General features: G+C 42.0%; 2 protein-coding genes across 2 annotated transcripts in view; one reads left to right on the top strand and one right to left on the bottom strand.

Annotated features, from left to right (window-relative positions):
• The window catches only part of commd8 (COMM domain containing 8), a 201,074-nt gene that overhangs the window by 77,584 nt on the left and 95,564 nt on the right, over nt 1-27,926 (top strand). The gene's annotated exons all lie outside the window — the stretch shown is intronic.
• Nucleotides 8,324-25,988, bottom strand: LOC133641202 (serine/threonine-protein kinase pim-2-like). Its single transcript, XM_062035136.1, has 8 exons — nt 25,952-25,988; nt 19,689-19,971; nt 14,891-14,985; nt 14,769-14,816; nt 13,014-13,220; nt 12,740-12,917; nt 12,487-12,657; nt 8,324-8,514 (listed from the first exon to the last, which is right to left on the bottom strand). The coding sequence occupies exons 2-8, from the start codon at nt 19,927-19,929 to the stop codon at nt 8,420-8,422; spliced, it is 1,035 nt and encodes a 344-aa protein (XP_061891120.1). The 5' UTR covers nt 19,930-19,971; nt 25,952-25,988; the 3' UTR covers nt 8,324-8,419.

Here is a 27,926-nt window from a genome sequence, read left to right as displayed (position 1 = left end):
GTCACCAATAATACCTTACTTTTCAGTATGTAGCCTGAACGAAAGTATAAATAGTATTGATATTTTGATTTAAAATCGATATTAGAGCAGAAAGATGTATCGATACTGAAATATCGATACATTCTAAATCTGTACATTTTAATCCAGAATCAGAATCAGAAATTGATCTCCTCAAATATTAATAATCTGTATATTATTTGATGTATGAGCTGTGTAGTCATGATACCACTCATTTTCCTCCCGATCTGATACCGAGTAAAAATCAGGCTGGTATCGGCGATTGACCCGATACGTTGTACAAATATACCTCACATGTCTGATAATGCTGTAAGTTATATAATAGCATATCTATCTAAAAAAAAAAACAACAAAAAACTGTGTAAATGTGAGAAAAAGAGCAAAAGTGTAATGAGAAAAGGCTAAACTTTGTGAACAAATAATTAACAATACTATATTTAGTCATCTATAACACAAAGTTGTGTCTTTGAATATATATAATATCTGATTATGACGTTTATTTTGAAAATAATAAAATATCAAACTTTACTTGCTCTTGGTGGGAAAAGTTTAGGTCTAAAATATTAGAAGCTCTCAAAAATAAAAATACAATTTACTTAAAATATAAACAAAGTTTAGTTAGTTAGTTCATTTTAAAAAAAAAAAAGCTAACTTATGAATGAATTAATACATTTGAAGAATTGTTCTGTTATGTGAGTAAACATTAATATGTTTTATACAGGTACAATTTTGGACAAAAATGTAATTATGTTTTTATTCCATTTTTAAACGGTGGAAAAACACAAGTAAAATATTTGTTTTAAATCGGTATGTATGAGAACAAGTTTAAATATTCTAATATTTAATAATAATAATAATATACTTAGTTACCAATGATACAAAGCTGACACAATATCATTTTTTAGCATATTTTATCATTTCAAAAAATTTCCAATATCCATCGATATTAGAGCAGAAAGATGTATCGATACTGAAATATCGATACATTCTAAATCTGTACATTTTAATCCAGAATCAGAAATTGATCTCTTCAAATATTAATAATCTGTACATTATTTTATTTATAAGCTCTGTAGTCATACACTCATGATACCACTCATTTTCCCCTCGATCCGATACCGATACTTTGTACACATGTACCTAACATGTCTGATGATACTGTAAAAGTCATATAATAACATACAGTATCTATCTAAAAAAACAACAACAGTATAAATGTGAGAAAAAGAGCAAAAGTGTAAACAAATAATTAACAATACTATATTAAGTCATTTATAACACAAAGTTGTCTCTTTGAATATATGTAATATCTGATTATGACATTTATTTTGAAAATAATAAAATATCAAAACCAGACTTTACTTGCTCTTGGTGGGAAAAGTTTAGGTCTAAAATATTAGAAGCTCTCAAAATAAAAAATACAATTTACTTAAAATATAAACAAAGTTTAGTTGGTTAGTTCATTTAAAAAATGCTAACTTATTAATTAATTATTCCATTTGAACAATTTTTATTTTATGTGACTAAACATCAATATTTTTTGTACAGGTACAATATGGACAAAAATATAATCTGTGTTTGTATTCCATTTTTAAACGGGGGGAAAAACAAAAGTTAATCGGTATGTAATGAGAAAAAGTTGAAATGTTCTAATATTTTATAATAATATACTTAGTCATCAATAATACAAAGCTGACACAACATCAGTTTTTATAATATTTTATAATAATAATAAAAAATCGATATGGCATACTTGACTTTTCAGTATGCAGCCTGAACGAAAGTATAAAAAGTATTGATATTTGGATTTAAAATCGATATTACAGCAGAAAGTATCGATATTTCAGTATCAGCCCGCACATGACACACGTATACATTTTAAATTCGTACATTTTAATCCATAAAGTGTATTGTATTATATGTACATCCATTCATACTACACACTATAAGTCAGTGTAGTATAGTGATTGCACCTTCTTATACATGTCACAGGTGTCAAACTCAAGGACCGGGGGCCACATCTGGCCCGCCACTTTGTTTTATGTGGCCCGCAAAAGCCTGGAAATAATATGTGTCAATAAAGTACTTCATCTTTTCTTTTAATAAAATGTTAATATTATTTATATTGTATAAAAACATGAATATTAACTAATAATGCAACAAATATTGTAAAAAAAAAATGTGTTAAAAAAACCAAACATAATATTTGCTTGACTGAAGACCTGTCAGCAAGGTATCCATCAAATTGTATGGTTTTTTCCCCATTTACAGTACACTGTGAAAACAACAACCATAGATTTTAATGTAAAATAACAGTGGTATGGTTTTTCCATTTACAGTAATATGCTGGAAGAACCATCGTAAATGTTACAGTAAAATTCTGGCATCTGAGCTGACAGTTTTTGATCGTAAAATCTACAGTGTACGCTTAAAATATAATAATCAACTACTTTGGAAATTGCGTCGTATTTTCACAAGGCGAATCCTTAAACATTTATATAAATGTATTATTCACTGAGGGAAGACCAATTTCTAAGTGAAAGGCCTACTGAAATGACATTTTCTTATTTAAACGGGGATAGCAGATCCATTCTATGTGTCATACTTGATCATTTCGCGATATTGCCATATTTTTGCCGAAAGGATTTAGTAGAGAAAATCGACGATAAAGTTCGCAACTTTTGCTCGCTGATAAAAAAGCCTTGCCTGTAGCGGAAGTAGCGTGACGTCACAGGTTGAAAGGCTCCTCACATCTGCACATTGTTTACACCAGCAGCGAGAGCGATTCGGACCGAGAAAGCGACGATTACCCCATTAATTTGAGCCAGGATGAAAGATTCGTGGATGAGGAACGTGAGAGTGAAGGACTAGAGTGCAGTGCAGGATGTATCTTTTTTCGCTCTGACCGTAACTTAGGTACAAGCTGGCTCATTGGATTCCACACTCTCTCCTTTTTCTATTGTGGATCACGGATTTGTATTTTAAACCACCTGGGATACTATATCCTCTTGAAAATGAGAGTCGAGAACGCGAAATGGACATTCACAGTGACTTTTATCTCCACGACAATACATCGGCGAAGCACTTTAGCTACGGAGCTAACGTGATAGCATCGTGCTTAAATGCATATAGAAACTAAATAAATAAATCCCTGACTGGAAGGATAGACAGAAGATCAACAATACTATTAAACCATGGACATGTAAATACACGGTTAATGCTTTCCAGGCTGGCGAAGGTTAACAATGCTGTGCTAACGACGCCATTGAAGCTAACTTAGCAACCGGACATCACAGAGCTATGCTAAAAACATTAGCTATCCACCTACGCCAGCCAGCCCTCATCTGCTCATCAACACCCGTGCTCACCTGCGTTCCAGCAATCGACAGTGCGACGAAAGACTTCACCCGATCACAGATGCGGTCGGCGAGACGGAGGAAGTTAAGGTGAGTTCGTTGGCTAACGCGTCTGCTATCCATCTCTGTCTTCCTGGTTGTGTTGCTGTAGTCCGCCGCTAATACACCGATCCCACCTACAGCTTTCTTCTTTGCAGTCTCCATTGTTCATTAAACAAATTGCAAAAGATTCACCAACACAGATGTCCAGAATACTGTGGAATTTTGAAATGAAAACAGAGCTTTTTTGTATTGTATTCAATGGGGTACCGATACTTCCGCATCAACTGATTCCGTCACGCGCATACGTCATCATACATAGACGTTTTCAGCCGGAAGTGTGGCAGGAAATTTAAAATGTCACTTTATAAGTTAACCCGGCCGTATTGGCATGTGTTGCAATGTTAAGATTTCATCATTGATATATAAACTATCAGACTGCGTGGTCGCTAGTAGTGGCTTTCAGTAGGTCTTTAATGATTATTTGCACAAAAAAAAAGAAGTTTCTCAGTGTGAACATTAAGTATCTTGTCTTTACAGTCTATTCAATTGAATATAAGTTGAAAAGGATTTGCAAATCATTGTATTCTCTTATTTACCGTTTACACAACGTGACAACTTCACTGCTTTTGGGTGGTGTATGTTATAATTTGTCAATAAACATTGTCTCTTTTCAGCCATCTGAATATCCCTTCACTGTAATACAAGCGCTGGGAAATCTAACAGACCCCTGGCAAATTATTGTCGTCGGATTTGACTTTTTATGTCAGCGGTGTCCGGACTACACCGGTGCTTAGTTTGGCCTGTGACAGCAAGAGAGACAAGCGGTAGAAAATGGATGTATCGAGGATTTATCAAGCTGTTTTTTACTTTACTCGTATTTCCCGTGGTGTGCAGCTTTTTGGGGTGATTCCCTGAGTTTTGCTTTGCAGAACGCAGACTTTCTTACCTCCGCCAAAGAGGGTACGCTTTCTCCAGGGTATGTTTGTTAGCAATATACCTCAAACCGTTATGGCCGGATTTTAAAGAAATCTTCAGAAAAAAGTCCGCAAAAAAACAATTCGTCTTCCATCCATCCATTTTCTACCGCTTATTCCCTTCCTGATTACAGCGTGCCACACTCCCGCGTGGACGGCCCGCGCTGTGCTGAGGATTCTAAGAGTTGTGGTTTACTAAAGCGCCAGAAAAAAACGACACTCAGAAAGTTTTCGTTTGATTCCGTCACCCGTCAGGGCACTATTGTGAGGCCTTTGAAACGGCAAGACGGCGGTATTTATAATACCGTTTCATCCCTAATAATGGATCATTTTATTTTTAGAATATGCATGTGAGGATCATTGGACACTCTAAGTCTGGGATATTCAACTACATCGTTCTGGGGTTACAAAGTTAAAGACTTCTCCCTTCTTTTGTATGTCTTCTAAGACTGCACAGTTGCCATCTTTTCACCCCACTGCCTGAATTGGGAACATTCGACTCACTGGTGGAGTCCAAAGATTCACACCCGCCATTTTCCAAGTACTCCAAGGGAGTAATGGCAGCTGTCTTGGCTGTGATCATTTCTGCAAGTCAAAAACTGTCGACGCTAACATTAGCCATGTGCTCCGTTTACAGTTGTGCCAGTTCACCACTTAAAGACATCAGAAACGTTGCGTGTTGTCACGACGACCTTACATTTGGAACATTTGACACCCGTGTGCTGGCGCCAGAAGGAGCAAATTTGACAACGTTTAATCAATGTTGGGTTCTGATGTTGATTTGACATTGAAATTTAGTCATTTCCCAACCAATATTCTACAACACAAATACAACGTTAAAACAACATGTCACGACATGGACTTTGGCGCAGTTTCCTGCGAGGATTGCTTTCCCAAGATGCAAAGGAACTGGACCGGACATGGCGTGAAGGTAGATACATGATTTAATTATGACTATAAAAAGGTACCAACGAAAAGCGCGCACAAGGCGGAGATACAAACTTGACTACGAAACAAAACTAGCACTTGGGCAAAACTATGGACATGAAATGAACAAAAACTTACGTGGCATGGCATGAAGCATAAACTATGGAAAACATGAATCTCATGGGTCGCGGAGGTAACAGAAGGTAATGTCGCCAGGCTGACTTCCTGGCAACTATCGGCTTAAATAATAGTGACATCATTAACAACAGGTGCGTGAGTCCAAGACATGAAACAGGTGACACTAATGGTTGTCATGGTAACAAAACAATGGAGTGAAAACAGGAACCAAAAAGAGTTCAAAAACCAAACAGGACAAAACTAAACAAAACATGATCCCAGACATGAAACATGCTTTTTGACAACTTTTAATCAATGTCAGGTTGTGACGTTGATTTGACTTTGAATTTTGGTCATTTCCCAACCAAAATTCCACAACATAAATACAACGTTGAAACAACATACTTTTTGAGAACGTTTAATCAATGTTGGGTTGTGACGTTGATTTGACATTGAAATTCTGTCATTTCCCAACCAATATTCTACAACACAAATACAACGTTAAAACAACATGCTTTTTGACGTTTAATCAACGACAGGTTGTGACGTTGATTTGACTTTGATTTTTGGTCATTTCCCAACCAATATTCTACAACATAAATACAACGTTGAAACAACATACTTTTTAACAACGTTTAATCAATGTTGGGTTCTGACGTTGATTTGACATTGAAATTCTGTCATTTCCCAACCAATATTCTACAACACAAATACAACGTAGAAACAACATGCTTTTTGACAACGTTTAATCAACGTCAGGTTGTGATGTTGATTTGACTTTGAATTTTGGTCATTTCCCAACCAATATTCTACAATGTGAATATAACGTTGAAACAACATGCTTTTTGACAACGTTTAATCAATGTTGGGTTCTGACGTTGATTTGACATTGAAATTCTGTCATTTCCCAACCAATATTCTACAACACAAATACAACGTTAAAACAACATGCTTTTTGACAACGTTTAATCAACGTCAGGTTGTGACGTTGATTTGACTTTGATTTTTGGTCATTTCCCAACCAAAATTCTACAACACAAATACAACGTTGAAAGAACATGCTTTTTGACAACGTTTAATCAATGTTGGGTTCTGACGTTGATTTGACATGGAAATTTGGTCATTACCCAACCAACATTCTACAACACAAATACAACGTTGAAACAACAAACATGCTTTTTGACAATGTTTATTTAATTTTGGGTTGTGACGTTGATTTGACTTAGAATTTTGGTTATTTCCCAACCAACAACGTGGATCCAACGTTAGACATCAACGTTGTCTTAATTTACAAATACAACTATTTTGCAACAGTTTCAAAGTCAGTTTTAAAGGACATGTACTACAACGTTGTATCAATGTATTGTGCTTGCTGGGCTAGTTCCCTGAAGGCAACGTGATAGGGGCCGCCCCTCATCTTTTTACTGAAATGAGTACACTCCCCTCCCACACACTCCATGCAAAAAAGGGCCAAAAAGTCTGACTGAACAAAAAAAAAAACATTTTAATCTGAAAAAGATGTGAAACTGAAAAAAAAAAATTAAATTGGAGAAAAACAGAAGTCCAAATATAAAAATATACCAGAGTGAAAAATGAAGGGGAAAAAATCATTCAAAATAATTAGAGTAAATCAAAATTGTACTTAACTTTTGAATAAACTGACGTAGTTTTCAAAATTCAACATCAAGATTTGAACTGTCAGTTTCAAAGTTCATTGTTTCAGGTACAAAAACGTTTGGACCTAAGTAAGCTCCCAATTTTTAAGGACCTTCTGCAAAAATGTGAGTATCTCACAAGTTTTTGGAATTGAACTCCAGAGCTACAAGTTGAGTAGCTCAAGTGATCTAAAAGAGAGGACCTAAAATAGATCCTTGAGGAACACTTCTAGTATAACTAAAGAAGTTGAACAAATGACTGTTGACTGCATCGGAAGTAAACAAGCTTTAGCAATGACAGTGAAGGTCAGTGGTTCCTTGAATCCACAAAGACTGGCTATGTGCAGACCAGTGGTCTGTCTCTGATGCTGTTGTACATAGTCCGGCTGTAAATGTCTCACCCCACAGCTCTCTTCCCATGGAGAGACAGAATATCCAAAGAAATCCAGAAAAATGATGAAAATAAGTCTGTGAATAGATAGATGCACATATCCTTTATTATTCAAGTATAGATCCATTTGTCTGACACAATATATGCCAAAAACACAGCACCACATTACCTGGTGGTATTACGGTACTAAAGTGCATGTCCTTATAAAATAATTACATTTTTGTCAACGGGAGCTTTCTTTGACTTTGGAAGTGCAATGACAAAGTTCTATAGCAGCAGGAATGAAAGATTTCCTGAAACTTCCGAAATGCGAAGTAAGTCTCTGAACCTTCAGGACTTGGATGGGGAGTGTCTGTACAGTAGGGCTGGGCAAAAATCCTTCCTGAGATGTGTGCCACAACTACAGTACAATAAACATGCCAACAAAGTTTTTACCAAGTACAAAGTTATGTTTTGGAAGAGGATCACTTTAGACTTTCTCCATATTTTGTTGTGTTACAGCCTTATTCCAAAATGAAAAGTTTTACATAAACTACTGCAAGTTTCTGAACCTTGCGACGGAATTTGGAAATTAGGGTTGAATAATATTGAGTACAACTGTGCATGGGAAAGTATGCGATCGTCACTTACCAAAGTGGTGCTGTCAGAGACTGAACTCAGTGACTTTGAGGTAGTGTGACTATGCTGGTGGTCATCATTGGGATGGCACTGAAATGTGAGGTGAGTCTGAACGAAACACAACTCTATCATGCTCAAACAGGCTCCACAGGATCTGACACGCATGAAGAAACCCACACAGCATTCACAGGCATGGTAATACATTGGTTAACGTAACATGGGAAGTGGGTGGACTAATATGGCAGCCTGTAGGTCACAAGGTTAAGAGTTAGCTGTAGAAGTTGTAGTCTAGGTTTTGTGACGATGTGAGGTACAAGTATGTTATGTGTTGAGCCAGGGGTGGTGTTTCATCTGCTGGAGGGTGGCACGCTGTTTGGGCCGTACAGCGAGACAAAGCTGCAAGAAGTCAAGACATTCTGAAAGGAAAGAACATTCAGTTTTAGGGTGTATTCACACTCCAGTACTCTGGTCCTAATCAAACACATCTAAGAAAGGTAGCGTAGTTAGGTTAGTGTTCATACGGCCATTTTTGTTAGCTGACCAAATAATGTTGAGTAAAACATAAGCATAAAGTTATGATTGGATTGGACTGCGTACAGTGGCGGACTGGCCATAAGGTATACCGGGAGTATACTCGATTACTTTAAAACATGCATCAAAATCATTTCTTGTCCTTTGGTCTTTGGATCACCTGTGCCAACCACGGCAGCTCTCTCCGACAACCCGTAATCGACAAACTCTGTCCGTCAGTCTGTGGCGCAGGCTGGGCCCACTGCCCCACCACTGAAGAGTACCGCTCCCATCGGTATGGCACCAGCTGGTCTCAGTGACCACTTTTCGCTGTAACTGAACTCAGTACACAACCTGTCCAACTCGTTCTAGAAGTCAACACGGTCCTGCTCAATAATTGTCCAGTTTGGGGCCATGCCCCTTCTTACACTGTGGGAGGTAAACCCACACCTGCTCTTCCAGTTGAAAGTGTCTCCCTCTGGCTTTAATGTCATAGTTCCTCTTTGGCTGCCTGTCCGCTCTCTGCTGCTGTTGATGGACAAACTCATGTGCGGTCTCTAGTGGGTCCTGGCGTACTCCGGACCTAGAACAGGATTTGCATTGTCAGTAGGGCAGCCAAAGGACAACTCAGCTGGCGTGCACAACTGCCTCCCCAACATGAGCATGGCTGGGGTGGAGGCTTTGTACTCCTAAATGGCTGAGTGGCAGGCCATGAGCATTATGGATAGATGAACACCCCAGTTCCTCTGGTGCTGCGCATTCAAGATGACCAGCTGCTCGCCCATCGTGCGATGAAACCTTTACACCAAGCCATCACTCTGCAGCCACAGTGGGGTGTTGTGCATCTTCCATGTTCCTTCCTTCCGCCCACACATTACCACAAACACTCGTGGCTAAAAATTCCTTACCCTGGTCACTGTGCAGGAACTCCCAAATCGACTGAACATGCCCTCTATTGTAGGGCAGTGGCCACTGTCTCTGCCTCTGTAAATCAGGAGGTACGCTTCAGGCCACAGTGTAAAGTAGTCAATGGCTAAGAGGATGTAATGATCTCCCCAGTTAGAGCGTGGCAATGGTCCCACAATGTCCACGGCCACTCTTTCCATGTGAGCCCCCACCATGGCCTGCCATAGAGTGTGAACAGTACCAGTGGCGGAAACAGTCCTCTTCCTCAATGCCACCAGTAGTTGCTTTGGCAAAAGCAGCTAAGGGTTTTAGCCAAGATGTCCAGAACTAGCCGCTCCGGGCGTGGCGTTAAGTGCAGTCTCCTGTAGTCTTCTGAAGATGACCACCTACTACCTTTGGCTCCTTCAACAGCCGCTAAAGCACCCCCTGGCTGAGCCACAGTGTCTAGAACTTGGACCTCCAACCCTTTGTTTACCGTAGAGGGGGGCTACCTCCTCCCACGACAGAATTCACTGGGATTCCACCCATCTCCACACTGGCTGCAGGTCCTCATCTCTCTATTGTTGCTGCTCCCCCTGTCTGGAAAATGCTGACCACAACTTTGCCACTTGGCACTCACACTCCGCCATCCTCTAGGGACAGAATCTTTCGGTGCATTTGCGGCTACACATCTGTGTAGGCATGGCGTTCCCTGGCTTTGTTTTACACCTAGAAATTGTACACTTGGAGCTTTTCAATGAGCCACCTTTCCTTTTATAAAAGTCTTTAGCCAGCTGAGTGCCAAGTAGTGTGTCTTCACCGTGAAGGGCTGGCAGCACAGTTAGTACTTAAAATTCCTGATGGACAGCATTAGAGCCAGCAGGTGACACGGAATGCCCTGCTGAAGTAGGCCACAACCCGCTCTCTTTCAGGTGTGGGCTGTGCCAGCACTACTATCCTGTCCAGACTAGCAGCATCTGTGTCAAGGATGAAGGGCAGGTTGGGATTGCTGGAGGCAGCTGAACACTTACTGGGGTAACCGCTGTCAAAAGGGGAGTGCTGGTGTGCACGCGAATGCTCGCACAAACTTCCTTTAGTACAAAACCAGCCCCAGGAAACTCTTAACCTGGCGTTGGTGGGGGAGGACCACTCAACAACCACCTTCACCTTCTCGACCTAAGTGCTGTCGCCTTCACCTCCCACGCGGTGACTCAAGAATGCCACTTCTTTATGCATGATGTGACGTTTCAGGCTGGCCGTTTGAATCGTTTCCAACACGGATGGACTCGAGCTCTGCCTTGAACGTACTTCCATGTGCAAGGATGTCATTGAGGTAGAAAAAGCAGTGCTTGCATGGGAACCAAGGCCAGCACTCCGTCTTATCAATCTCACAACTGTCGTCATCGCATTAGACAACCCAAAGGATCGTATTCCTCATCGGCTGCCGAGGCCTCTGATGCCGGATACACCTGACTCTCCCCCCGCTTGCTCCAGGGACTCATGGCCTGGACGGGCGGCCGTTTCCCTGGTCTTTTTGTGGTGGGGCACAGGTTGGCATCCCTTCTCCGCTTTTAACCCTCCTTTGATTTTTGGATGGAAATTGTCTGGTATCTATTTTGTGGAGGCGGGCTACTATCATGATCACTCGTGACAGGTTGGATTAATGTTTCATCTTCCTGTGTTTTTAGTAATATTTCCTGTCCAGTGCTCTTATTTTTTGTTTCACCTCCTGTGTACTCTCATTCTCAGCCACTTAATCTCTGGCTTGAGCGATGATTCTCCACACCTGCTCCTGATTAATGATTAGGTGGCACACCTGTCCTTAATCGCTAATCAGTAGGGTTTATCTACCAATGTAGCCTTCCCTGCGATGCCGGTTCTTTGTTGTATGTTCATGGTGCTCTTTTTGTGTTTTGCCGTGCCTTGCCTTGCCTTTTGTCTGATCTACTGCCATAGCCACGCTGGTGCTTCCTCAATCGTGTCCCTATAAAAAGGACCTTTGTAGCAACTTCGTCGCGCCGTAGAAACAACATCGAAGCGACATCTTAGGGAATTAAAAAGTTACAAATATTCCCTGAAAAAGAAGCAAAAGCAGCAGGGCCATCATGGAGGTCGGTTGTAGCAAACAGGCTCAATGTCCCCACATCTGCAGTCCCCTCCAAGGTTTCTCATTGTGCCCATTGGGTTGAGTTTTTTCTGACCCTGATGTGGGATCTGAGCCGAGGATGTTGTTGTGGCTTGTGCAGCCATTTGAGACACTTGTGATTAATGGCTATATAAGTCAACTTTGATTGATTGATTGATTTGTGTTTTGTTTTACGTGCACATCCCTGCACGAGAGGGTTTTGTGTAATGTTTAACTACTCGTGAATTAAAATGCCTGCAAGCTGCATTTGTGTTATTCTTCTGCATCTTGAGATAACGACAACTACTGCAAATGTGTTTCTAAAATACCTATGTTCGATTTTGAGGTTTGCGATGCACTGGGGATATAGTAAGTGAACCGCAAAGTGGTGAGGGAACACTAAATGTGTTTTTGTTGAAATGCTGAAATCCAATTTCAGCAAAATGAGTGTTTTTAAAAGTTTCCATCCATCCATCCATTTTCTACCGCTTGTCCCTTTTGGGGTCGCGGGGGTCGTGCTGGAGCATATCTCAGCTGCATTCGGGCGGAAGGCGGGGTACACCCTGGACAAGTCGCCACCTCATCGCAGGGCCAACACAGATAGACAGACAACATTCACACTCACATTCACACTAGGGACCATTTAGTGGAAGAACCTTGGAAAAATACTGTAACAATGTAACTATTACAATTGACACATCAATAGGTAGCCAACTATTTGCACAAATAAATGGATGCACAATTTGCTCCAGTAGATCCATCCATCTATCCATTTTCTACTGCTTGTTCCTCTCGGGGATGGCAATGATTTGGGTGTCCACCTAAACGTAAAATGTTACTTATAAAAATCTGATGGCGTATACCGTACCTTGTGAAAGTTCGGTGCTGAGGCCTATTCTGCTGCTAACGAAGGCCATGGTATGGAACATGTTGCCATGTAGTAGGCGATACAGTAGGGCTCCCAGTTGCCATACTGTTGTGGGACCAGCTTTGAATTTTTTGCGTATGTGCCACTCTGGGGGTGCTAGTTCGAGGGTACCTAGCATGGACAAAACAAAAAAGATACTTTATTATTTAAAAAAACAAAACATGAAGGTTATATTTGTGGCCAAATATGGTACCTCGAAATTTCCAGAAGGGTTTTCTTTGTAAAAAACTCCCACAGCCAAAGTCAATGATTCTTATATGCGGGTCACCAGAACCATACTCCACCAGGACATTTGTACATTTGATGTCCTGGTGAAACACACCTTTGGTGTGCAGGTCAATGGCTGCATCAACCAACTGCTTTTGAAGGATCTGAAGTGAGGACAAAAAGAAACACATGAGTAGAAGTCGTAGTCTCTCAGAAATGAAAGCAGCGAACCACACCCAACAACCACTAAGGTATTGTACCTTAGCCTCGGTTTCATCCATAGAGCCTCCGCGGGATATGAGGTAATCTGAAAGCTCCATAGATGGGACTGGTCTTTCCATGACGAGGATTAGCTCTTTGTCCAGATAATACCAGTCCAGAAGCGAGACAGCGGCTGATTTTCCGATTGCTTCAGGCCCGCCTGCTGCTTTCTGCATAAGAGCAACTTCTAAAGGGGTTTCATATTTCTGCAGCCGAAGAGACGGACCAAGATAAATGTTTGATGGGTGTTATGATTCGAGTGCAATAACACAAAAGTCCATGTAACTAAATTGGGGACCGAAGCAGAATTACACTTTTTTTTTCACCATTTATCAAAATTCCCGGGCTGTAGAGCACACCTCATTTTCCACATACATTGGTCGCACAGGTCTATCAGATGCAGGCTTACACATTAAAACATCAATTATTTACTCAGGCGCTTGGGTTCATTCACAAATGTAAGAAAAGACACGGCTCGCTGTCGTCGTCCTCCGCGCTGAAACCTTTCGGGGAGCGGTGGTGGTGGATTTGATTGTCATTTGTGAATCTTCCTAAAACATCTGCGGCCGGGATTCAAACCCAGTACGACCGCTTGCAAGCCCAGTACTAATGCTTTGCACCGTGGGAAAGAAAGAGAAAGAAGGAACATTTGCCATTATATTCGTATCACCGATGGGTCGGGAATACTTTTGCAAATTTCATATGAAACGCTGCGTCACTCATTAATTGACCTTTTTCATCCAATCCAATCCAATTTAATTGTTACAGCACTTTTCATGCACAGGCAAGTGACAAACACAAAGTGCAGTACAGAGTCAGAGAAAAAATCAAAGTAAACACACACAGCACTACTGACGACAACAAAGGAAAAACAAAACAAAACATAACATAAGGATTTGAGGAAAAACGCCACCTTTGAGGCGTCCACGCTGGAGAATAACTCAAATTAAAGCCATCTAAAAATATAGTAGAAAACATGTTCAAATATATGTAAAAATACAATTTAAATAATGTAAATATAACATGAATAAGTAAATAAAAACATAGCATTGAGACACTAATAGTAGTAATATTAATAAAAAGCTTGATTAAAAAGGTGTCTTTAGCCCTTTTTTTTGTTTCAGCAGCCTCTGCAGTCCCGAGGCTCTCTGGCAGGCTGTTCCACAGGTGGGGGCCACAGTGGCGGAATGCCGCCCCACCGTGGGTCTTTGTTCTGGTGTTTGGTAAAGCTAAAAGGCCTCAGGATCCGCGAGGGTTGACACGGTAAGAGCAGGTCAGATAGATAACGAGCAGCTGAACTTGACAATCGGCCCTGAAGTGGACAGGCAGCGACTTTAAAACTGGTGTAATATGCTCCCGCCCTCTGGTCCTCGTCAGCACGCGTGCAGCTGAGTCTTGTAGTAATTGTAGACTTCTGATATTCTTTTTGGGAATGGCCAGGGAGCAAGGCATTACAATAGTGTTAGCACCTGAGAGAGACTCTGGCTATGTTCTTAAAGATGATAAAAACCTATTTTTGTCATATTTTTAGTATTGCGATGCACAGCAAGTGATTGTGCACACTTTTTAAAATATTTTTTTAAAGAACTGAGTTTGACAGAAGCTTGCAATTGTTTTATTTAAAAAATTATTCAACTGTTAACAATTTTTTGGGGCATTTTGATCCCCAATGTACGAACTAAACCATGACCTTAGGACTGAAGTTTATGACCGAGATTGTGGTGGACTTTTGCACTCCTATTATTTATATTTACCTGTAATTCATCCTCCACACTGATATTAGGAATATGTTTGATTGCCACCTATAAGACAACATGTGAATGTCCTGAGAACTTGACGTACATTGCAGAACGGTCCTGTGGGTCGTAGTACTTACCGGTAAAGAGTCAGACTTTCTGTGGCCTGCGAACACAAATCCAAAGCCACCTTTTCCAAGCTCTTCCAACTGTTGGTATTTTGCATCAAACTCCTCTGCAGAAACACACATATATGTTCCGTTACGGGAAACACTTGAATCTGTAACCATGTGACTCAGGTTGGTTTTGTTAAAGGGGCACTGCACTTTAATTTTGCCTATCATTCACTATTCTTATTTGAAACACAAACTTTCTCCTTTGTATGCAGGTGTGTGCAGGTGTGTACAGGTGTATACATGTCCTGGGCATGACGTTAAAGTGCATCCGGCAGTGGAGGCTCCTCTATGGGGTCTTGGGGCACTAGGAGGTTAACCCCTTTACTACTGTTACCACAGGTGGCCCTTGGCAAAGGCTTAGTACCTGACTGCCCCCTAGCCAGGGATACGGTGAAGACCTCAACGGCGAAGCAGGCGGAAAACGGTAGATGTAAGAACCACCACAACGGCTGCGGTGGCGAAGAAGGCGCCCCCACATCCATGTGGGCCCAGTTATGGGGAAATAACCCAAGACCTCAACGGTGGAACAGGCAGAGGATGATTGCTAACCCTATGGAGCGTCACAACGGCTGGGATGGCGGAAGAAGGCTGCAGCAGAAAAGAGTCCCCAGTCGTCTTGGACTCCATGCCATTGGATCCTGACCCGGATCTGTCAAGGATGGTGTGGTGACTGTCTGTGCACCAGTCTCCCCACGTTAAACAAAGTCACGCACAGGCATCCTCCATAAAGGGATACCCCCCCTACCAGGAGGATCGTCATACTCGCTTCGAGTGACCGCCGATGATGATGACAGGTGTGTACAGGTTGCGGCTATAAGCTGAGAAGTTGGTCAACATTGAAATCCAACTTCGGCATCGTTTGGAGGATTCGACAAGATGCTAGTTTGCTCCCACCATTTTTTACCAGAGTGAGGATTGTGCTAAATTCATCATCTAAACGGGGGGGACACAAGTTTCACGCTGAAAGATATAAACATCCCTTCAGTCGCCATCCCAGTGAGAGCGGACATTGTACAGTAAGTGATTGTTTTATTACGTTTGTAGTTTGTACGTCTTGTTTAGCACTTAGCAACACTACTACATGATGCTTAGTGTTTCACTATAGCTGGATCTTCTCCCATTCTGTTCAGAACTTTTATGGACAGAATGTCTAGGCGCAGTCAAGGCGTTGAGGGGATCTGGTTTGGTGGCTGCAGGATTAGGTCTCTGCTTTTTGCAGATGATGTGGTCCTGATGGCTTCATCTGGCCAGGATCTTCAGCTCTTACTGGATGACTGGGATGAGAATCAGCACCTCCAAGTCCGAGTCCATGGTTCTCGCCCGGGAAAGGGTGGAGTGCCATCTCCAGGTTGGGGAGGAGATCTTGCCCCAAGTGGAGGAGTTCAAGTACCTGGGAGTCTTGTTCACGAGTGAGGGAAGAGTGGATGGTGAGATCGACAGGGGGATCGGTGTGGCGTCTTCAGTAATGCGGACGCTGTATCGATCCGTTGTGGTGAAGAAGGAGCTGAGCCGGAAGGCAAAGCTCTCAATTTACCGGTCCATCTACGTTCCCATCCTCACCTATGGTCATGAGCTTTGGGTTATGACCGAAAGGACAAGATCACGGGTACAAGCGGCCCAAATGAGTTTCCTCCGCCGGGTGGCGGGTCTCTCCCTTAGAGATAGGGTGAGAAGCTCTGTCATCCGGGAGGAACTCAGAGTAAAGCCGCTGCTCCTCCACATGGAGAGGAGCCAGATGAGGTGGTTCGGGCATCTGGTCAGGATGCCACCCGAACGCCTCCCTAAGGAGGTGTTTAGGGCACGTCCGACCAGTAGGAGGCCACGGGGAAGACCCAGGACACGTTGGGAAGACTATGTCTCCCGGCTGGACAAAGTTGGCTGGGGAGAGGGAAGTCTGGGCTTCTTTGCTTAGGCTGCTGCCCCCGCGACCCGACCTCGGATAGGCGGAGGAAAATGGATGGATGGATGGATCTTCTCAGCAGCCATATTTTATAATCTTGTATTTTATCATGGTCATTTAGGCTCAAAATTGTAAGGTTTGTCCCAAAGTAGTCTCTCATGAAGTTTGTCATGATTAATAATCCCGTCAAATTCTGGACTATATAGGCTGCTACTTTTTCCCTACACTTTGAGCCCTGCGACCTACAAGACGGAGCGGCTAATTTATAGATTTCATTTTTTTTAAACAAAGTGTCATTCTGTCTGCTGGCCATCCATAGCGGTTCTACTCGTATAGATTCTTCATTCATCGCTCCAAGCAACGTTTGTAAGTTTTACAATATAACTAAAACTGTTTATACTTACTAAACCTTCCCATGTGTGAAGTCTGTAGGAGTGTTTTTTTATGCATATTTGTGCGTGCTATCGTAATATAATGATGCTAGCGTCGTTAGCATTAGCTAATATGCTACCATGTTTACGAGTGTCTGTGTTAGTATTATTAACTGACAATGCTATTCTTTTTGCTTGCGCAGCTCGTGGGTCCATGACCATGACTTCTGTTTTGTTTGATCAGCCGTTTTACTGCCCTGATACAGACACCGTTTGGAAACAATTAAGGTAGGTAAATAAATATTTACAGAATTGTATTGCATAATTAACTCATTTCACAACGTATATATCTGCGGCTTGTAGTCTGGTGCAGCTAATATATGGAAAAATATAGTTTTTCCCTAAAATGTAGTGGGTGTGGCTTGTATAGTTATAGTGGCGGTTGCGATGCACTCTGTGAAATCAATGTGCCTAAAAAAAGCTTAAAATGACCAAAATAGGGTAAATATTACATGACTATGAATATGCCTGCTACTACATTACATACATACTGTACTTACAGTATGTGTTACATTTGAAGCTTTTTGGATGATTTTTAGAGGGCTTTATAGGCGGAATAGATCACAATGCCTGCATTGTTAGCAACCTTATTTTTAAATTTTATTTAGAATGCATAACAAAGGCTTGTGAATTATACAACATATAGAGACGTAACATTCACAAACGAGTTAAGTCCTTTGAATGGCTTAAATTGAACAATTATATCTACCGTATTTTTCGGAGTATAAGTCGCTCCGGAGTATAAGACGCACCGGCCGAAAATGCATAATAAATAAGGAAAAAAACATATATAAGTCGCACTGGAGTATAAGTCGCATTTTTTGTGGAAATGTATTTGATAAAAGCCAACAGCAAGAATAGACATTTGAAAGGCAATTTAAAATGTGTAAAGAATAGTGAACAACAGGCTGAATAAGTGTACGTTATATGAGGCATAAATAACCAACTGCTATGTTAACGTAACATATTATGGTAAGAGTCATTCAAATAACTATAACATATAGAACATGCTATACGTTTACCAAACAATCTGTCACTCCTAATCGCTAAATCCCATGAAATCTTATACGTCTAGTCTCTTACGTCAATGACATCAATAATATTATTTGATATTTTACGCTAATGTGTTAATCATTTCACAAATAAGTCGCTCCTGAGTATAAGTCGCACCAAGCTATGAAAAAAACTGCCACTTATAGTCCGAAAAATACGGTATATAGAATATCTATCTATGATCCTGTAATTATAGTGATGATATTCCAAAGTGGTTTACCCTAGAGTCATATGACTTGGCATGTGACACTTACTGTTAGCGTGCTAACTTTAGCATGCTAGCACGCAAACATTAAAGTGCTAACTTTTTTTTTTTTACAAAATGTTACACCTTTTTCTTGAATTCCGCAGCCATTCAACTTACAGTCATATAACTTGGTAAGTGAAACATGCTAACCAATAGCATGTTTATGTTAGCATGCTATCATTAAAGTGCTGGCTTTTTAAACTAATTTTTCAACCATTTACCCTAGTGTCATATAACTAGTTAGTTAATTAGACTTATTACTAACCCTAACCCTATAGAGTCATATCACTTGGTATGTGACACTTGTTAACTGTTAGTTACTAACTTTAGCATGCTAGCACACTAACATTAAAGTGCTAACTTTTTTTTGTGCAAATTTTGCACTTTTTTCTTGAATTCCGCAGCCATACAACTTAGTCATATAACTTGCTAAGTGAAACATGCTAACTAATACCATGTTTATGTTAGCATGCTAGCATGCTATCATTAAAGTGCTGGCTTTTTGAGCTAATGTTGCTACTGACGGAAGCAGATTTTTACATATATCCATATTTAAGTGTTACTTCTTTATTTTCATAGTCATATTACAAAACAGCTAGTGTTCTTCCTATTGTGCTCTTTTGGTCTGCAAGTACTGTGTGTCGGCCTTGATAGTTTGGTATGCAGAGAGTAGCCATAACTCAGGGAGTAGCCATAACAACGAGGGTGGGAGCGAGGGACAGATCGATCTTAGCCGCGCTAGTGAACGCTTCTGTACTGGATTGGTCTCACGTTTATTTTCAAAGCTTTGAAAATGAATCACAAAATACCTCTTCTGTCTGGTGTTCAATTTGAGCTCAGCTATGTGTCATCAAAAGAACTTGGGAGTGACCAGAAACTTAAATTCCCTGGAGGAACATCTGGTCGAACGCAACACTACCATTTACCCTAGTCATATAACTTGGTATGTGAAACATGCTAACTGTATGCATGTTTATGCTAGCATGCTATTATTAAAGTGCTGGATTTTTGAGCTAATTTTGCTACCATTTACCCTACATTTGATGTGTTTAACTGTTCCTGTTAATTTATGTGGGTAAGAAACACAAAATTGAAAATGGATGGATTGACATATTGATACCAGGAACTCACCTTGGCTGATGTTTTCTTCAGGTAATATGCTTGTGTTGCCCTCTTCTGGTGAGGAAGAGCGCTGCAAGAGCTCAGTGTTCTGACTGCCTGTGGACATTTCCTCACTAGCGCCAGCCTTCCAACTTGAGACATCGTCTTCGGTGGATTTGGAGGAGATGATGCTTGCAGAATGTTTGTCAATGCCCAGCCAGTACCTGTTCACTGCCTCTCCATCGTTGGCCTCTATCTTTGAGTAACTCATCCAAAAGCCATCCAGCACATCGGTCGTGTGGCCTGGCTCATGCTTTTTTTTACACACACAACAAAAATAGAAATAACATTTGGATTATACTTAGATTGTTTTTACTCAAAGTATTTCTTGGTCTTATATAACAAAATATCATTTTTGATATTAACCACAAAAAGGCTGTCTCTCACTTCCCATTTGTACTCAGGGCCTGATTTACTCAAGGTTTGCGCGTACTAAGACACGTGCTAACTTGCTTGCACAGAGCGGGTTGTTCCACTGCAGTCAAACTAGACAGTCATTGGATCAATTCTTGGCTTTGTCCCGCCCATCGGACGCTCAGCATCTCTAGAAGTGTATGGAAGGTGGGCTTGGCCTCGGCTGGCCTGGATGCTGAACCACTGCCAGAGCATTTTTCACGCTTCATTCCGTTGTTTGGAGTTGACACGGAACATTTTACAATCGAGCATCTTTCAATCCATTCATCCATCCATCCATCTTATTCCGCTTATCTGAGGTCGGGTCGCGGGGGCAGCAGCCTAAGCAGGGAAGCCCAGACTTCCCTCTCCCCAGCCACTTCGTCCAGCTCCTCCCGGGGGATCCCGAGGCGTTCCCAGGCCAGCCAGGAGACATAGTCTTCCCCGTGGCCTCCTACCGGTCGGACGTGCCCTAAACACCTCCCTAGGGAGGCGTTCGGGTGGCATCCTGACTTCCGGTTCCGGTTCACCGTGCGTGACTGCTCGCCGTCTGTTCGCTGTTGCGAAAAAGCTAAGTAGCGCTCTATCTGTGTGCTTTTAATTGTTCTACAGCTTTCTTTATCACTTCTCAAACATTTTTAGTGGTACTATTTAACTTGCAAATCACCCGATCTCTGTCCCACCACCCTTTCCTCAGCTAGCCAGCTGCTAAGCTAGCGCGGAGAAAGGCAGCGCCGGTCAGTAAGAAGCTACTCCTACAGACCGCGACCACTTCCCTGAGGACAGCAGGAACTTCACTCGGTGACAGAAAACACTGTGAGTAATGGCTTCCTGCGCGTCCTGCACCATACTCACGGAGAGGTTGGCTCTGCTAGAGGGCCGTGTCCGCCAGTTAGAGCAGAGTAATGTCGTAACTTTAGATGTTGCGGACACATCTGCTAGCGTGAGCTGTAGCGAGCTAACTAGCCCAGCTTGTAGCAGTCCTAAGCGGCCTACAAGCTACGGTGTACCGGTTGAGACGCATAATAGATTTAGCTCTTTAGCTAGTCCTACACCCCAGTCTACCGGGCACCACACCTTAGTTATAGGGGACTCCATCACCCGAAACATAAAGCTTAGCAAACCAGCCACAATAAAGTGTATCCCCGGGGCCAGAGCACCTGACATTGAAGCTAATCTTAGGGAGCTAACTCGCAACAGGCCTAGTAAACACGTACGACAGGCTAATCGCACCACTAATTATGCGAATATAGTTGTACACGTTGGCTCCAATGACACTAGAATGAGACAGTCAGAGACTACAAAGAGAAACATAGCCAGGACTTGTGATCTCGCCAGAAAGATGTCCAGGCATCGAGTAATTGTCTCTGGCCCCCTGCCTGCGAGAGGCAATGATGAGAGATATAGCAGATTAGTCTCGCTTAACAAGTGGTTGGCTAGCTACTGTAGGACGCAGGGACTAACGTTTATTGATAACTGGCCCTCTTTCTGGGGCAAACCAGGCTTGCTGATGAGAGACGGCCTTCACCCTAACCAGGAAGGCGCCATCATCCTGTCTAGAAACATAGACTACTATTTAAGTCTCACTTGACTGACTACACTAGAGCAAGCCCGGTCACAGGCAATTACAATGTCTGTTAGTCCGGGTGAGGAGTCAGTTAAGCTAGAACTAGCCAGCGCCAGGCTGGATAATCCATGTACGCATAGCAATTCTCTTAGAATAATACACAATTCACATAATGTTTTTTCTGTTGTGTCTGTGTCAGAGGTGGACATGCATTCTACTGAGGTGGCAAATTATGATATGTCCAGTCTACTGCAGCACCAAGCAAACAATCGGAAAATTCCCGTCATATCAATTCCTAGATATGGTCGAAACTATTTAAAGTGCACTACGCATAATAAACGCAACATTGTTAATATTGCCACTACGGATAATCTTAACAAAAACTCGTCAAAACAGCCCAATACCTATAATATGGGCTTTTTAAACATAAGATCATTGTCTCCCAAGGCGTTATTGGTTAATGAGGTCATTAGAGACAACAATCTTAACGTCATTGGTCTTAGCGAAACCTGGCTCAAACCGGACGAATTTTTTGCGCTCAATGAGGCATCTCCTCCTAACTATACGAATGCGCATGTTGCCCGCCCTCTTAAAAGGGGAGGGGGTGTCGCACTAATATACAATGAAAATTTCAACCTTACCCCTAACCTAAATAATAAATATAAATCGTTTGAGGTACTTACTATGAGGTCTGTCACACCGCTACCTCTCGACCTGGCTGTTATCTACCGCCCCCCTGGGCCCTATTCGGACTTTATCAGTGAATTCTCAGAGTTCGTTGCTGATCTAGTGACGCACGCCGACAATATAATCATAATGGGGGACTTTAATATCCATATGAATACCCCATCGGACCCTCAGTGCGTGGCGCTCCAAACCATAATTGATAGCTGTGGTCTTACACAAATAATACATGAACCCACGCATCGCAACGGTAATACAATAGATCTAGTGCTTGTCAGGGGTGTCACCACCTCCAAAGTTATGATACTTCCATATACTAAAGTAATGTCCGATCATTACCTTATAAAATTTGAAGTTTTGACTCTTTGTCAACAAGCTAATAATAATAATAACTGCTATAGCGGCCGCAACATTAATGCTGCCACAACGATGACTCTTGCTGACCTACTGCCTTCGGTAATAGCACCATTCCCAAATTATGTCGGCTCTATTGATAAACTCACTAACAACTTTGACGATGCCTTGCGCGAAATTATTGATAGTATAGCACCGCTAAAGCAAAAAAGGGCCCCTAAAAGGCGCACCCCATGGTTTACAGAAGAAATTAGAGCTCATAAATTATCATGTAGAAAACTGGAACGCAAATGGCGCGCGACTAAACTTGAGGTTTTTCATCAAGCATGGAGTGATAGTTTAATAACTTATAAACGCATGCTTACCTTAGCTAAAGCTAAATACTACTCAAATCTCATCCGCCTCAACAAAAACGATCCTAAATTTCTGTTTAGTACAGTAGCATCGCTAACCCAACAAGGGACTCCTCCCAGTAGCTCCACCCACTCGGCAGATGATTTTATGAATTTCTTTAATAAGAAAATTGAACTCATTAGAAAGGAGATTAAAGACAACGCATCCCAGCTACAACTGGGCTCTATTAACACAAATACGACTGTATATACGACGGACACTGCCCTCCAAAATAGTCTCTCTATTTTTGATGAAATAACATTAGAGGAATTATTACAGCGTGTAAGTGGGATAAAACAAACAACATGTTTACTTGACCCACTTCCTGGGAAACTTATCAAGGAACTGTTTGTATTATTAGGTCCATCAGTGTTAAATATTATAAACTTATCACTTTCCTCCGGCACTGTTCCCCTAGCATTCAAAAAAGCGGTTATTCATCCTCTGCTCAAAAGACCTAACCTCGATCCTGACCTCATGGTAAACTACCGACCGGTCTCCCACCTTCCGTTTATTTCCAAAATTCTCGAAAAAACTGTTGCACAGCAGCTAAATGAACACTTAGTGACTAACAATCTCTGTGAACCTTTTCAATCCGGTTTCAGGGCAAATCACTCTACGGAGACAGCCCTCGCAAAAATGACTAATGATCTATTGCTAACGATGGATTCTGATGCGTCATCTATGTTGCTGCTTCTTGATCTTAGCGCCGCTTTCGATACCGTCGATCATAATATTTTATTAGAGCGTATCAAAACACGTATTGGTATGTCAGACTTAGCCTTGTCTTGGTTTAACTCTTATCTTACTGACAGGATGCAGTGCGTCTCCCATAACAATGTGACCTCGGACTATGTCAAGGTAACGTGCGGAGTTCCCCAGGGTTCGGTTCTTGGCCCTGCACTCTTTAGTATTTACATGCTGCCGCTGGGTGACATTATACGCAAGTACGGTGTTAGCTTTCACTGTTATGCTGATGACACTCAACTCTACATGCCCCTAAAGCTGACCAACACGCCGGACTGTAGTCAGCTGGAGGCGTGTCTTAATGAAATTAAACAATGGATGTCCGCTAACTTTTTGCAACTCAACGCTAAGAAAACGGAAATGCTGATTATCGGTCCTGCTAGACACCAACATCTATTTAATAATACCACCTTAACATTTGACAACCAAACAATTAAACAAGGAGACTCGGTAAAGAATCTGGGTATTATCTTCGACCCAACTCTCTCGTTTGAGTCACACATTAAGAGTGTTACTAAAACGGCCTTCTTTCATCTCCGTAATATCGCTAAAATTCGTTCCATCTTGTCCACTAGCGACGCTGAGATCATTATTCATGCGTTCGTTACGTCTCGTCTCGATTACTGTAACGTATTATTTTCGGGCCTCCCTATGTCTAGCATTAAAAGATTACAGTTGGTACAAAATGCGGCTGCAAGGCTTTTGACAAAAACAAGAAAGTTTGATCATATTACGCCTATACTGGCTCACTTGCACTGGCTTCCTGTGCACTTAAGATGCGACTTTAAGGTTTTACTACTTACGTATAAAATATTACACGGTTTAGCTCCAGCCTATCTCGCCGATTGTATTGTACCATATGTCCCGACAAGAAATCTGCGTTCAAAGAACTCCGGCTTATTAGTGATTCCCAGAGCCAAAAAAAAGTCTGCGGGCTATAGAGCGTTTTCTATTCGGGCTCCAGTACTCTGGAATGCCCTCCCGGTAACAGTTAGAGATGCTACCTCAGTAGAAGCATTTAAGTCCCATCTTAAAACTCATTTGTATAATCTAGCCTTTAAATAGACCCCCCCTTTTTTAGACCAGTTGATCTGCCGTTTCTTTTCTTCTCTCCTCTTCTCCCCTGTCCCTTGCGAGGGGGAGTTGCATAGGTCCGGTGGCCATGGATGAAGTGCTGGCTGTCCAGAGCCGGGACCCCGGGTGGACCACTAGCCTGTGCATCGGTTGGGGACATCTCTGCGCTGCTGACCCGTCTCCGCTCGGGATGGTTTCCTGTTGGCCCCGCTGTGGACTGGACTCCCGCTGATGTGTTGGATCCACTGTGGACTGGACTTTCACAATGTTATGTCAGACCCACTCGACATCCGTTGCTTTCGGTCTCCCCTAGAGGGGGGGGGTTACCCACATATGCGGTCCTCTCCAAGGTTTCTCATAGTCATTCACCGACGTCCCACTGGGGTGAGTTTTTCCTTGCCCGTATGTGGGCTCTGTACCGAGGATGTCGTTGTGGCTTGTACAGCCCTTTGAGACACTTGTGATTTAGGGCTATATAAATAAACATTGATTGATTGATTGATTGATGCCCGAACCACCTCATCTGGCTCCTCTCCATGTGGAGGAGCAGCGGCTTTACTTTGAGCTCCTCCCGGATGACAGAGCTTCTCACCCTATCTCTAAGGGAGAGACCCGCCACCCGGCGGAGGAAACTCATTTGGGCCGCTTGTACCCGTGATCTTGTCCTTTCGGTCATAACCCAAAGATTGCATTTACCGCGGCGAGAGGAGACGGTGTAGTGACTGTGCATGATCATTTATCTCAGATTAACTTCAATGACAGTAATCACATTTTGACAACAAACAAAAGTGTCAAAATGAGTACTGATTGACGTGTAATGACGAAGGTATTGTCGTTGGAGACTCAGCCAGAGTCCACGATCAGGAGTTTCAAATGAGAGCATGCATCTCACAGTCCATCACTCGCACTGCCCTAATATTAAATCATACGCCAAAGGAGAATTGGATCATTCGTCAAAGTGCTTTGCTGAAACGTTGATTTTAAAATGCCCAAAAGATTTAACTGAAATGTGGTTACGCACCTTGAGTAGCTCCCAAAATTCATACCATTGTGGGACAGAAAATAGACGCCATTTTAGTTAGCTTTAGAAACACACTAGATGGCGGAGGTCCTGGTGTCGTGTTTACAAAGCTTAGTTAGCTACAGTGTCATACATTTATGTCATAAAGTCGTGACGTCATATGATTCCTAGTACATCATACGGTAACATACCTATGAAGGTTGTCATTCATCCAGGTCGTTGTCATCTCAGGGCATTCAATCGTACGCAACTGGACTGGTTAGTTTGTCTTGGAAGACGCTCATCCAAGTAGACTTCAACAGTTCGTGCTCATAGACTTAGGTTGGTTGGATCTGTTTGGTCAGATCTGATTAGCCAGATCATAGACTTCGATTGGTCAGATCTCATTAGCCAGATCATAGACTTCGATTGGTCAGATCTCATTAGTCAGTTCATAGACTTCGATTGGTCAGATCTCATTAGTCAGTTCATAGACTTCAATTGGTTAGATCTGATTAGTCAGATCATAGACTTAGATTGGTCTGATCTGATTAGTCAGATCATAGACTTAGATTGGTCTGATCCGATTAGTCAGATCTGACCAATATAAGTCTATGGTCATGAACTGCTGAAAGGCTACTTGGATGGGCAGCGAAACGTCTTCCAAGACAAACCAAACAGTCCAGTTGCGAACGATTGAACGCCCTGAGATCTTATGGTAAATGAGTTTTGACAGTGGACAAGGAAACGGTTTCTGAGGTGAAGGCTTTGAGCAAAGTCCATATAGAAAAACACATAAGTAATGTGCAAAAGAAAATCTGGGCAGAAATGGTCCATGAGCGTCAATGTAGAAGTTGTGAACAAAATTCTGGCTGGCAGAAAAGCTCCGAACACAGAAAGGACAAGACAAAGCAGCAAGGAGGGCAGTAAAAGGTTATCAAAAAAGGCAAAAGTAGCATCCACGATTCTGCTGCTCATGACTCTGCCAACCACGATCATCAATCAATCAAAGTTGACTTATATAGCCCTTCATCACAAAAGTCTCAAAGGGCTGTACAAGCCACAACAACATCCTCTGTTCCCACATCAGGACAAGAAAAAAACTCAACTCAGGGGAGAGTGGCACAGCAGAAAAGAGAGACGGCAGATCAACTGGTCTATAAAGGGGTCTATTTAAAGGCTAGAGTCTACCAATGAGTTTTAAGATGGGACTTAAATGAGGTAGCATCTCTAACTGTTACTGGTAGAACGTTCCCGACTATACAGAGCCCGAATAGAAAACGCTCTATAGCCCGCAGACTTTTTGGGGCTCTGGGAATCACTAATAAGCCGGAGTTCTTTGAAGGCAGATTTCTTGCCGGGACATATGGTACAATACAATCAGCAAGATAGGATGGAGCTAGACCGTGTAGTATTTTATACGTAAGTAGTAAAACCTTAAAGTCACATCTTAAGTGCACAGGAAGCCAGTGCAGGTGAGCCAGTATATGTCCAGGGTTTAATAGTATTGTTGATTTTCTGTCTATCCTTCCAGTCAGGGGTTTATTTATTTTGTTTCTATCTGCATTTAAGCACGATGCTATCACGTTAACTCGTAGCTAAAGTGTTTCGCCGATGTATTGCCATGGAGATAAAAGTCACTGTGAATGTCCATTTCGCGTTCTCGACTCTCATTTTCAAGAGGATATAGTATCCCAGGTGGTTTAAAATACAAATCCATGATCCACAATAGAAAAAGGAGAGAGTGTGGAATCCAATGAGCCAGCTTGTACCTAAGTTACGGTCAGAGCGAAAAAACATGTCTTGCACTGCATTCTAGTCCTTCACTCTAACGTTCCTCATCCACGAACCTTTCATCCTGGCTCAAATTAATGGGGTAATCGTCGCTTTCTCAGTCCGAATCTCTCTCGCTGCTGATGTAAACAATAGGAAAATATGAGCAGTCCTTCCTCCGGTGTCGTCACGCTACTTCCGGTACAGGCAAGGCTTTTTTTTT

Source organism: Entelurus aequoreus, linkage group LG23, assembly GCF_033978785.1.
Source record: "Entelurus aequoreus isolate RoL-2023_Sb linkage group LG23, RoL_Eaeq_v1.1, whole genome shotgun sequence".
NCBI classification, from domain to species: Eukaryota; Metazoa; Chordata; class Actinopteri; order Syngnathiformes; family Syngnathidae; genus Entelurus; species Entelurus aequoreus.
The sequence above is the reverse complement of the archived record's forward strand: the minus strand, read 5'-3'. Positions and strand labels throughout refer to the sequence as shown.

What these genes read in the sequence shown, in the direction of transcription:
- LOC133641202 (XM_062035136.1), bottom strand. Translation starts at nt 19,929, where the DNA reads ATGAGTTACTCAAAGATAGAGGCCAACGATGGAGAGGCAGTGAACAGG. An exon ending in ACCCTTCTGGAAATTTCGAG is followed by an intron (nt 12,658 to 12,739) that starts GTACCATATTTG and finishes TGTCCATGCTAG; the next exon opens with GTACCCTCGAACTAGCACCC. An exon ending in CAGCACCGAACTTTCACAAG is followed by an intron (nt 8,515 to 12,486) that starts GTACGGTATACG and finishes CTTTCCTTTCAG; the next exon opens with AATGTCTTGACTTCTTGCAG.